Raw genomic sequence first — 12,432 nt, forward strand, 5'->3', positions numbered from 1 at the left:
CCCGTCCATACATTTCCAATGAGAAGCAGAAGACAAAAAAGCAAACCTCAAAGACTTTTGGTTTTTACCACCGCAGTGATTTTCAAACTGTGTTAAAGTAATTGGAAGCCACTGGTATGTGGAACATGCAGACCGCACTGGGGTTTCGCCCCTTATTGCAGACTCGCAGGCAGCTGTTCCGGGTGTAACAGGAAGTGGACATCTTTAATTAGATTCAACATGATCATTACTTGATGTTTTGGAAGTGTATTGTCAAGTGATCTGATACCATGGTAGATGACTGTATTAGAAAAAAACCTACATGACGACGAATAGACAAAAAAGAAAGACACCAACTATTGAGACAAAGAGTCGAAGCCCTGTGCTCAGCCTTTCTCTTGTGGTGTTCAGTCATTCAAAAAGCTGTGGTTTTCATTCAGTAGCCCAGTTCCAGCTATTTCTCGAGTTCAGCCCAATGAATAAACAGGATTTGTGTGTGTGTGTGTGTGTGTGTGTGTGTGTGTGTGTGTGTGTGTGAGAGAGAGCGCGAGAACCAGACATTTTTTTTCTCTCACTCTTTGTATTTGTGATGTTGTTAATAATGTTGAAATAAATAATGCACTGTGCACCGTGTGTGTCCATTAGCATTATGTAAGTGTACAATCTCCAGTTCCCATGTCATAGGGTACTCTTTCCTGGTTGGAACAACAAACATTTTATGAAATAGGCTATTGGAGCTGTGAGGCGAACACTTGCACACAATCTCCTTGAATAGGCGGCACAATAGCCCACCTCCAATTATTAAAATTATGTGAGTGTTTATACATGTGTGTTGGAGAATGTTTATACGCACAGTGAGACGGTCAAATAATCAAAGACTTGGAAAAAGGAGCACACATTCATTCATTCATATCATTATTCATATCCATTCTAGTGATTTACACAAACACTGCCGCAATAAAGTGTTTATATTAAAATTCCACAAAGCTCCCTGGAGAACATGTCTCTCCGATCGCAGTGTCCCTTTTCCTACTGCACGGTGGAGTTCTGCATCTATCGAGGTTTTGTGACTGTGGATACTGACGGGTGGCACAGGAACGGAGAGTAAACAAAAAAGCGTGCATGTCGTAGAAGCGACCACAGGGAGGAGGGTCGCGAAGTAGATGATGGCTCCCTGGGCTACAGTAATGCAATGAGAAAGAACAGGCACCATAAGGCTGCATGTGAGACACAGACACTTCAGGGAACACACAAGACATTGGAGATGCCTGAGCACAAACACACAGCAACTCTCTGAAAGCCTATGTATGTCAGTATGCCAAAAACACGTTGGCATTGAAAGCACAGCTGACGCTTCAGGGAATATAAGAGCGCTGAACACCTCTTTCGTCTTCTTGTCTTATATGTCTCCTTTGTTACCTTTACAACCAACTTCCCCTCCATTTATTTCACGGTATTGCCCATCCTTCCTTCTTTCGTGGTCTCTTGCTTGGAACATCTCTTTCTCCCACACTTCCAAAAGAAATTATATCTGATTTGTAATCTGGAAGTGTTGACCCTCTCCAGTATGTACCAATCAATGTACTACAGTGTACCTTTAAGATATTTTAATGGTGCCGTATAATCGGATGTCCAACTGTATAAAGTGGTACAGTACACTTCAGTTATTATGGTACCTTTTCGCAAAGGAAACAAGAAATAGCTTTCACTACTTTTAACTGTACTGCTTGGTGGAAACAGGGCAGAAGAACTAGGTGATTTTTTATTTTTGTATTTTTTTTATTTTTGTCTCTCACCAACGCAAAACACAAAATACTTTAACAGTATCATCTTATAGTCTTATAAATAGTAATGGGTGAATGTTGGTAATGATAAAGTTAAGAGTTTAGATAAGTGTTGCCTGCTTGTTATTTTGGTTTGTTTCAAGTCTTTTTATAGAAGTTTGAGATGTGCTCTGCCTGTGTGTGAGTGAGTGTTTGCCTCTCATCTCCATGACAGTCTCATAAATCAATCAGAGCTTGCTGAGGTTGCACTTACTCCACATTGTGGTTTAAATATGAGTCTTATACCAGGTAATACAGCCTCCCTAGGGGGGCTGAGGTGAAATGGAATGAAATCAACAGCTGTAGATTTACACACAGACACAGACACACACACACACACACACATATTCTAGATTACTTGGTCTCGCTCCCTTTCTCACGCTGACAAATACAAACGCACACACGCGAACGACTGCAGAATTCGACAAGGAGATCGCTATTTCCATATGCAGATCCGCAGGGTGAAGGCGAACGTGCTCCCCTGCCCGCTTGTTTGCATTTTTTCAGTCGCAGACGGCTGAGTCATTCGCCAGAAAATCAGATGATGGCATCAAGGCATCTCACGCAGAGCTCAAACACTGTTCAAGTCATCCTATGTTTGGTCACAACAATCAAATTCCTGAATGAAGCCGTATTTAGTGTCAGCTCTATGTTCGAACTTGGAGCTGAAATGAATTGGTAAAAACAAAACATCCAAAATAGGAGTGGAGAAATTACTTTAGGGTAAAAAGTGCTTCATTTTTGGCAGAGGTTCCATGTATGTCATGTAAACATCCCATGCCCACTGAGAAATTTGGCCCTGTGCCGATATCCTGGATGTGGTTAAATACAGACCTGATGCCCTTAACATTTACAAATGAGTGAGGCATCATTCCAAAGTATGATGTGAACTCCCACAGGAAAACTTTGATTCCTACAAACAAAGAACAGTATATCATCGGTAGGGTATAATTTATTGTCCAGCATTTATTGAACTTATTTTCAAGAGAAATCCAATCCGGGTTTACACTATACTTAAGGATGATGTCAGCATCAGACATGTGACACTGTGATTAGTATCCTGTGAGAAACCCGAATTTTACGCAACATAATGACAATGTCAGACAACCTCGTGAATCAGCACAGCGGGAATGACTCATTTCTGACACAATTTAACAGTAAAGCCTCAAAGCTTTGCATCACCCTATGAAGCAGAATCCCTAACAAAAAATGTAAAACGATGTCACCGAAACTAGCACGGGAACTCTGCTATTAAATCACGAGTGAGCAGTCTTGTGAGCGCCGTACACGCATGAAAATAAGAGCGTCCATGTTTGACCAAGAGGCACGTCGAGACAGGAAGATAGATGTGGAATGTCACTGATGGGAAACGAAACCTTTTACATGAGCTTATCAGATCTCAGATGTTGCATACCGTGAAAGGTTTAACGCGATCAAATACATTCGTGAGCGGTAACAATATTTTATTTGCACTTGGAAAATAACAAAGCATACCCAAATGGGATTACGCAGAAATAAATCACATGGACCCTATGTAGAAATTGATTTTGAAGAAATCTATCAATGATCAATGAATGAAGGTGAGTGCAGTAGCCAAATAAAACAAGTGCTGATGCGTCACCTCCAACTGTGTTTCTATGTTTGTGTAGAAATCAGTTAAACTGTCACTGCATTTAATGAGTGGATCAGCGATTTATTCAATCGCAATCAAACATAGATCCCTTAGTGAAATATAATGTATGTACACAAGTCAAAGATCAGTTATAGTTACAGCATTAAGGGACTACTGATTGACCAGCCTATTCCCACAATAATTTAGTGGGATTTCATACAAACTATATGGTAATTGCATGATCATGAGTTGAAAACTGACATTTTTAGACCAAAATTTAGTTATTTAGTTTTATCCATCCATCCATCCATCCATTTTCTGAGCCGCTTCTCCTCACTTGGGTCGCGGGCGTGCCGGAGCCTATCCCAGCTGTCATCGGGCAGGAGGCGGGGTACACCCTGAACTGGTTGCCAGCCAATTATTTAGTTTTAGTCATTTGTATTCAAATGTCAAGACTGTCTAACCGTTGTTCAGCTGTGGTTCGCACCCCGAGTCCCCTTGTCGGTTCTGTCCCTCGGTCTGCCCCCTAAAACCCTTTTCTGTCAGGCTGCATTTTCAATAAACATCAGAATAATAAAAAAATACAAAATAAGCAGAGGGAGTATTTCAAACTCCCCTGTTGCACAGCAAACCTGTTCCAGCTCAACAGGCATACAGATCCACCATTCTGCATGGCCATGCAGATGAACAGGGCAGGTTAATAAAAATTTAAAAAAATAAAAAAAATTTCTGTTAATAATATTTATTTTATTTCATTTGATTGTTGTATTAAATCATACAAACTGATATTCCCAATTCCATTAACAAATACAGACTAAACTGGCTCTGTCTCATCATGTAATTGGCATAATTCAATTTGAAAAGTTATTATTATTGCTGACGCAATGTCAAAACAATGAGGGTTTCGTTTTGACTAGTTCTCCACATATATATAAATTCATCCAAACTGCAAACGGACAGCTTCTAATGAGTTAACATGAGCACACAGTCTTGCACATGGCACATCCTGACGCGCATTGGACACACATATACATGGAGAGGCACACCTGGTTTACAGACAGCTGGCCCCGGGGCTACCTGTTCGTCAGATCCTCTGTGCTTTGTAATTAGCGGAGTTAGTGAGAGAAGGGGATGAGGAGGGCGACTAGCGGTGGGCTTAGCGGAAAGAGATGAAAGATGGACGAGGAGGCAAAGACAAAGAGCCCATTCCATCAGCAATACAGGAACTACGCTAGACATCATTAGCGCTTGAAAAAGGCAATAGCATGAGTGGTTGCGATAACACACATACACATTTTTATACAATTTGCACTGTGCAGCGTGTCACAAATTACCTCTATTGACTCCAACATTTTAATTCAAAATGAGAGGGACGCTGTTGCAAGTCGAGCAGTGCTGAGATTGGCGAGGAAGGAAATAATTGAGGGCAAGAGCCTAGTGGCAAATGCAAAGGGCAAAGACAGTTCATCAGACTTGCGCACAGAGAGCGATGACGCACGGGGAAGACACAGACAGCAAGGTAAGCAGAGAGCTTATTTGCTTGCCTTCGGGAGTGTAGCCCTGTTAGCACAAACACACCGCAAACGTCTTGTGTGACAGCCATTGTGGCATGACTGACAGAGAGCTAGTCGGGTGAAGTATGAGTGTGAGTGTGTGTGTGTGTATGTGTGTGTGTGTGTGTAGACAGAAGAAGGGGGGGCATTTGTCATGGGAGGCAAGTCCGTTCAGGAATTCCACAGAGGAATCACCTCCTTGGCCCCCGTCTATGTAACAGCAACCAATTACCGACCGTCCCAGTGTGAGCGTGTGTGAGCATGTGTGTCTGTATGTGCGTGCTAAAGGGGTGGTTTTGACCGAAAAAAAAAGGGGGGGTTTCAGGGGGGTGGACCTCTCTTAATCATGGCTCTCTGGCCCCGTACAAAGGCAAAAAAAGACTGCTTGAGCAATTTGAATTTCAATAGCACCTCTCCTCCTGCTCTCTTTTTCTCCCTCTTCTTCCTCTTTCTGTGCCTCAGCTCCTCTGTGGATGACAAAAGCCGAGCCAACAAAGATAGCGCACAAAGCAATCGGGCTAATAGCGCTAATAAGTTGAGCGTGGGGTCCTCACACTCCATGTTGACACATTTCACTGTTTCTGTGGCTAAACAGAAGCTCAAGTGTTTGGCAACCAGGCGCCACAGTATTTTAATGGAGTGGCCACCCCATGCCAGGTTGCCATGTGCTTGTCGTGTTTGACTGTGGAGCAACGCAACAAAAGCAATTTGAAGAAAAAAGGTCAGGGGAAGATAATTAAGCTATGGAGGAGGAGGGCCAAAGGGAAGGATTTTAGGGAGTCATTATGGGTTTTAAGGCCCTTAATTTGCCTTGTTTTAATCATTTTTCACCTGTCGTGTTTTACTAATATGTCAGCTTAAATGAAGAGAAGCCATATTGTTGTGCACCCCAGAAAAAACAAGCCATGTGTAACATTCATGTAGCATCTTGGCTTCTTATGGATTATTTACTAAAGGGGCACTCGGTAGAGCACAGGCCTCCACCAAAGCCAAAAATTGCAGAGGGTCATATTTGTGCTTGTTTGTCTACCTGTTTGTTTGTTCGCATGCTACTTCCTGGTTCATGGAGGACAGCAAGCAAACGGGCAATGACAATCTGAATCTGAAGATGGCATGTTTCCTTGATGCCTGAGAGACTTGACTAAATTGCTGTATCTGCAAACCAAGGTTATAATAGTTCCCATTATAGTTAGTTTTTATTTCCTTTTGACTTTTCTTTTTCAAATTCAGTTGTTTTTAATTACTTTTTAGAGAAGGTTTGTTAGTTTTTTTTAAATGAATTATTATTTCATTTTAGTTTAGTTATTATTAGTTTCAGTATTAGTTTTAGTTTTTTTATTTGGGTATTTGTAAAGTGTGAGATTAAAAATAAAAGATCACAATGAGTATTGTGTAATAAAAACGCAACAAAAAAATACCATTTTTGAAAAATGTATTAACTTTCTATCAGATGAACTATCCACAAATCAAATGCAGGTACTGTAAAACAGTCCACAAAATTTGAAGTGCAATAAGTGGAGTGCATAATACTGCTTCTAAGGTTAGATTAGATGCCTCACAACATACATTAAAACCATTCATGAAACACATGCTGTTGTGTGGCCTTTTTAAAAATGTGTTGATATGTTTCGAAAGGCTTCTTTATACTCGCGCGGACGGCGACCGCGAGGACATCACTGTGGCTGTCCCTCGCGTAGTTTGCCTTTATACTCGAACGCAACCCACACGCGCAGTTTTGAAAATGTACTGCAGTTCACCTCCAAGTCGGGGGTGTCGCTACGGCTGGTATTGGCTAGGACACCACAGGGTGGAGTTTGCAGTAACAAGGAACAAAGCAACAACAATGGCGACCCTGGAACAAAGTCTGTTAGAACAAATGGACCTAGATGACCAAATGATACGTTTAATTATGCTGCAAAATCGATCGAGAAGGTGGCGGCGTAGATGGTATGTAGACCCAAGGGGCACGCTGAGTACATCATCGCAGCATGTGACTAAAACGGACCAATCATGAGAGATGATATCTGCGGTGTTCGACGCGCAGCAACAATTTTTGCAGTCTGCGCGTCAAGCTACGCAGAGGGGCCGTGCAGACCAATTCGTCGGTCACGTGATGCAATGCAGGCGTTGTCGGCCCTGCGAGCAAGGGAGTATAAAGAGGCCTTTAGTTCTTATTTGCATGTTTTTTTACTTTCTGCTAAATTGCAAACTTCTCAAGTGAATTTTCAGATTTGTGACTGTTAGAAACTAAGATTGCTTTTACCGTCTGTACTGTATCTCCATTGAAAGTGCTTCCAGTCTGTTTTTTTTTCTTTTTGAGTCTACGATAATTGTGACAAAGCAAGTTTTCGTGCTGTTGAAGTAGTGCTCTGAAAATGTCCTGTTGTTGCAGTAGTTCAATCACCTGCTGTGTCAGCGAGACAAACTCCTTGTCTGCTTTCACATCTGCCTTTCGTGGCGGGAAGCAGCAGCATTGTGAGACTCTAGGCCGTTGTCCGTTTCTATGAGTTTCCCCCCCGCCCAAAAAAAAAAAAAAAAAAAAAAAAAACGACATGCAGGTTCCGTGAAGGGTCTTGCTGTTGGTAGCCGTCTTAGCCACTTCCGTTAGCAATGCGTAGCAACAAAAACAGCTTGGACGTAAAGTTAGCGTCACAGCAAAACGTGCGCTTGTTCTGGCGAGCCGTCAATAAGACGGTGCTGCCCGATGACGTCACTTCTCGGCAACACACAGTAAGTGAACTACGGTTCCCAAAGAACTGTTCGACCTTCCTTCCGTATGCGTTCTGTATCGAGGCATTAATCTGAAATAAATATATTAAAAATCATTGCCGAAAGCTCATGTTTGAAATTAATTGACAAAGATGAAAACTTTCCATCTCTAGTGTCTTGTGTTCACAAAATAAATATTTTAAGGAGCTTTGTAACTCAGAGTCCTGTGTGTGTTTTGAGTTTGTGTATGAGTGAGTGTGTGTGGTGCGGCCATAGGGATAAATGCTTCAGTGCCCTCCCCTGTTATTAGCACAGCCCTGTCATTACAGGATTAAAGAGAGGGTGAAGGGGTGCTTTGCATGTACCTTACTCTTTTGTGTGCGTGCGTGAGTGCCCACTTTAAGATTTTTCCCGTTTATATTCCTACATTTTCCCCCTCATACAATAGTGGCATGCAGAGAAAACAAATGTCACTGCCATGTTTGTTATGTTAATCCTGGGTGCATTTGACCTCAATCAGTAATACTGCTTCACCAAAGCGTTCCCCAGGTTGCTCAAACAGCGATGGGCTAATTGAATAGGCTGAGTGAGCGGTCGGAGCTCGAAAAACACTCATGTATGCTGCAAGTCATATCTATCACACAAACACACATTGAGATCAGCAAAAAGGAGAATGGAGGGCAATGAGGAAGAACTTTTGAAAAGAGCTAGGTCACACTAGAGAAAGTAAGCAACAGGTAACAAGAAGTTTAGGAGCCCCTCTGCATGTGTGTTTTGCATCCAATGTTAAGCATGATCATTCACCTGATTTACTTTGTTTGCTTTTCCATGTCCTGTTAGATGCACTCACTCCACATCTTTGTTCATATATACAGGAATTGGAAAAGGTTCATTGAAATGATGTCAACATAGGGAAGCTAAAAGGTAAACTGATGCATGTTCTTTGTACTGAGGAGGGTCTCATAGTGACATCAGGCTTGTTTTTCCCCTCAACCTGTCCTTCTGGTTCTTTAACTCTCCCACTACAGTCACACGGTTAGAATGTTTTTTTTTTTTAAGATTTCAAAGAGCAACAACAACAAAAGTCGATATTTTGAGACCAAACAACTCTCCTGTGACAGTACAGGTGGCTTTGACTTTAACGTAAAGTCATGAATATTGCTAATACTATAAACATGAGTTTCTTTTGTCTGGTGTATTAGTCAAACCAACACAGAAAGATAACACACACTAAATGACAGGGAGTGGCCTGGTTAGAGAGAGGTCATCCAGGTTTTAACTTTGGCCCATTGACTAAGAATCGGTGCTCCACTTTGGGCACAATACAGGGCTTTGCACCAAACACACACATGTACGCGCACACACACACACCTACACATGCACGCATGCACACATACACACTCTTGGATACATGCAAGCCCAGGCCTTCAACAATGCAGATGCATCTAGAAAGAGGGGACGGCGTTTGTGTGTATGGGTGCGTGTGTGTGTGTGTGTGTGTGTGTTATTGCTGCATACTCCTGAATAATCCAAACCACAAAGCCAAACTGCACAGGTGTGTGCTTTGCATATCTCCTTTTTTCCTATTTCCCACCACTGCTGCTTTCTCCCTCGTTGTTACTTCCTATTCGCACCATAATGTACTGCAGTGTGTCTGCATCATTCTCAGAAAGGTCAGCTGTAATGATAAGCCGGGCGCAAGGTACAAACGGCTCAGTCATAATAATAATAAAACACCGTCAGCGGAGGTGTATCATTTCCACCACTCAGCTTACTTACTACCTGCGTAGCTAGCAGTAACAAGCCTCAAATCACCCATTGTCATGTTATGAGTCATGGGAAGTTTTGCAGCTAATATCCATTGACACACTTTTTGAGATGAAAAAAAGTTTGTGCTTGTCTGGGGCAAATGGCGCGGTCATACAATGAGAGAGCATCAACAAAAGCGAACTGCCTTTGTGATTTGTTTTTTCTAAAGCATTTTCAGCATCAGCACAGAAGCGCAGAATGGTTTGACAAAGCAAGCCGGCTTTGACTTTGTACAGCTGCGTGTATATTCTATTCACTTCAGCTCCCGCAGCCACTCCAATAGAGACAGTTGTCAGTAGTTTCCCAGTTCCAGGCCATGACGCCTGAGGGGGGCCATGCTAAAGCTACGTACACAATCACATTTTACGTTACTTTTTGTTATAAACCTTGTTAACGCTTTTGCTCGGCAGTGCAACAGTTACATATCCATATCCAAACGTTAACTCGAAGCACACGGGGGCTATAATTCACCAGGAATTCTCAGCTCCACGCACATGCCAAATTTACAGTTGTAATTCACAAGCTCTTTGACTTCAATGATGCTTGTCACCTTTGGTGCTCTTCAATACCACAGTAATTGGAAGGTATGTCGACAGCCGTAGAACATGCCTTTTCATTCTGCTCCACTTACTAGTTTGTTCACATAAGAAAGTAAATACACTGTATGTATTCAAGGTTTGAAACACACCTTTTAATCAATCTTGGATATGCAACTTTATACTGAATTAATAGGTTCTTCCTTGGCCTGAAAACCACCCATTGATAGAAATGCTCCAAGTAGTGTTTATGTAATTCTGCTCAGTAAGGACTTTTGCTGACTTTCATATTGCTGACATTAACCCTATCTAACACCTTTGGGGTAAACTCAAAATAGTGTCCGAAGTTTGTGACCAGTGAATATTTTTGCTGTGATTGGCTGGCAACCAGTTCAGGGTGAACCCCGCCTCCTGCCCGAAGATAGCTGGGATAGGCTCCAGCACTCCCGCGACCCTTGTGAGGATAAGCGACTCATAAAATGGATAGATGGATAGTCTAAATTGTTGGTCAGCAGTGTCACATTATGAAGAAACGCGCAAAGGGAAAGGAAATGCTTCTACCCATGACCAGAAGTAGGACAAGCCCAATAATCAGTACTGCCGTTTCATCGTTTTATACTATCTTGTCGCATACCACAGTGGTAGAAATAATAACCGTGGATGCACGCCATGCTTTGAGCTCCAGGTAATAAAAGACTCCCCATTTATTTTCCTCTTTCTCCGCTAGCACAAAGCTGGCAGCATGGAAGAAGAAAAACAAGAAGAAGAAACACGAGACCGGAAAATAGAGGTTGAGAGTAGAAAAGTGGATTTGCAGCGGTGTACGTTGTCCACCATATTGTGTTTGAGGAGCGTATCGTAAGTGTTTATTTGCAAGTCAAGAGTTAAAGTGTGTCGTTTTGTCAGAAAGGGAAATTAATTGAAGCGTGTTGACCTTTATTCCAGTGTTGAGCTGCTCTTTTGTGTCACCCAACTTTATCACCCCTTATTCAAGCCTTCTGTCGGCTTATATATCATGTCAAGTTTTACAACCTGTTACTGTAAGCGTATGTGTGTGTGTGAGACAGTGCCTTGTGGAAAGCAGAACCCTTTTCTTCTTAGTGGTACTCATAGTTACGTTCATCTCCCCCATTCCTTCTGTGTAAAAGCACATATGCAATGAGGGCTAATTAGTTTAACATGGAGGTGCAATCAAGGTTCTATCACTGAGATCTCTGTTTGGAGATCTTCCACTCACACTCTCAATTGATTGTAAATCAAGTGAAATTTCTATTGAACTCATCTGTAATTATTCTTGTTTCTCTGACCTGGATATTCTGCTTCCGTTTCCAGAAACACTGATGGACACCAAGTGGGCCACTACAGAGTTAGCCTGGACTTCACACCCTGAGACTGGGGTGAGTTTATGGTGCAGCCTGTTTGATGTGCACAAACATTCATAAACATAACACGTTTTCACCCTGACTTCCCATGAAATTAAAAAAGGTTTCCCATTGGACTGGTCTCAGCTTTGGTAAAGCACTACACTATCAATGCCCAATACTGCAATATACACTGTAAATCCTATATGGCTCAGTCACAGCAAAAGGCCACTCTAAAATGTGCAGTTTATTTAACATAAACTGAACTAAAGTTTCACATTGTTTTGACCATCATTTATTTCACACAATACAACGTACAGTAACTCATCCAATGCATATGTAGAAGTGATGTAGAAGTTTATTGACTGTGCCTTGTGGGATGTTGATTCACTTTCTGATGGGTTTACAAATTCATCAAAGAAGTGCAGGTCACCTGTCAGATGGATGGATCGTTTGGCAAAGTTATTTTACCAAACTTATACATCGATTTTGAGGTAGATTAACCATTTGTTGGCATAAAGGTTAAGGTTATGTATATGCATCTTTTTTAACCAATATGCTTAAGTATTCAAACAGATATGCATTATATGCAACAGATGTTTAGCTCCACGTGCCTCAATATACTAAAAATGTAAAACTCAGTTTGCCTCTCAAGGTTAAGCTATCTCTTGGTATTGACCCATTGGATGCACTGAAATCTGCCACACACAAAGTACCATTGACAGTTTCATATTATTTCCCCATGTGGTTTCCACAATGGGTTAAGGAGGAGGCCAAAAAACAGTCTTGACCTCTCCTCAAATATACTTCAAAGCCTACCAGCATTGCTCCCAAATCCTTTGTGTGGCCCTGTCACTGTGGTCCTTGTGCTCTAAAAGGTGGGGCACCCATATTTATATTTTGTTTACATCCAAACACACTGATATGGAAATTCCAACCCAGTTGTTCCAAGTCATCCACCCTTCTAGTTCTGCTTTCCCTTTTTCTTTTGCTATAAGTAACTCGCCCTTAATGGAGCCAGATTACTCGAGCTGCAACAATCAAATTAAC

General features: G+C 41.8%; 1 protein-coding gene across 12 annotated transcripts in view; it reads left to right on the plus strand.

The window, feature by feature from the left end:
• The window catches only part of LOC133405878 (ephrin type-B receptor 3-like), a 65,376-nt gene that overhangs the window by 19,641 nt on the left and 33,303 nt on the right, over window positions 1-12,432 (plus strand). For all 12 annotated transcript variants that reach the window (XM_061682873.1, XM_061682882.1, XM_061682877.1 and 9 more), the window contains exon 2: window positions 11,354-11,418. In XM_061682873.1, coding sequence (XP_061538857.1) covers window positions 11,354-11,418 — 65 coding nt within the window. The remainder of the gene's footprint in view (window positions 1-11,353; window positions 11,419-12,432) is intronic.

Source organism: Phycodurus eques, chromosome 8, assembly GCF_024500275.1.
Source record: "Phycodurus eques isolate BA_2022a chromosome 8, UOR_Pequ_1.1, whole genome shotgun sequence".
Classification (NCBI taxonomy): Eukaryota; Metazoa; Chordata; class Actinopteri; order Syngnathiformes; family Syngnathidae; genus Phycodurus; species Phycodurus eques.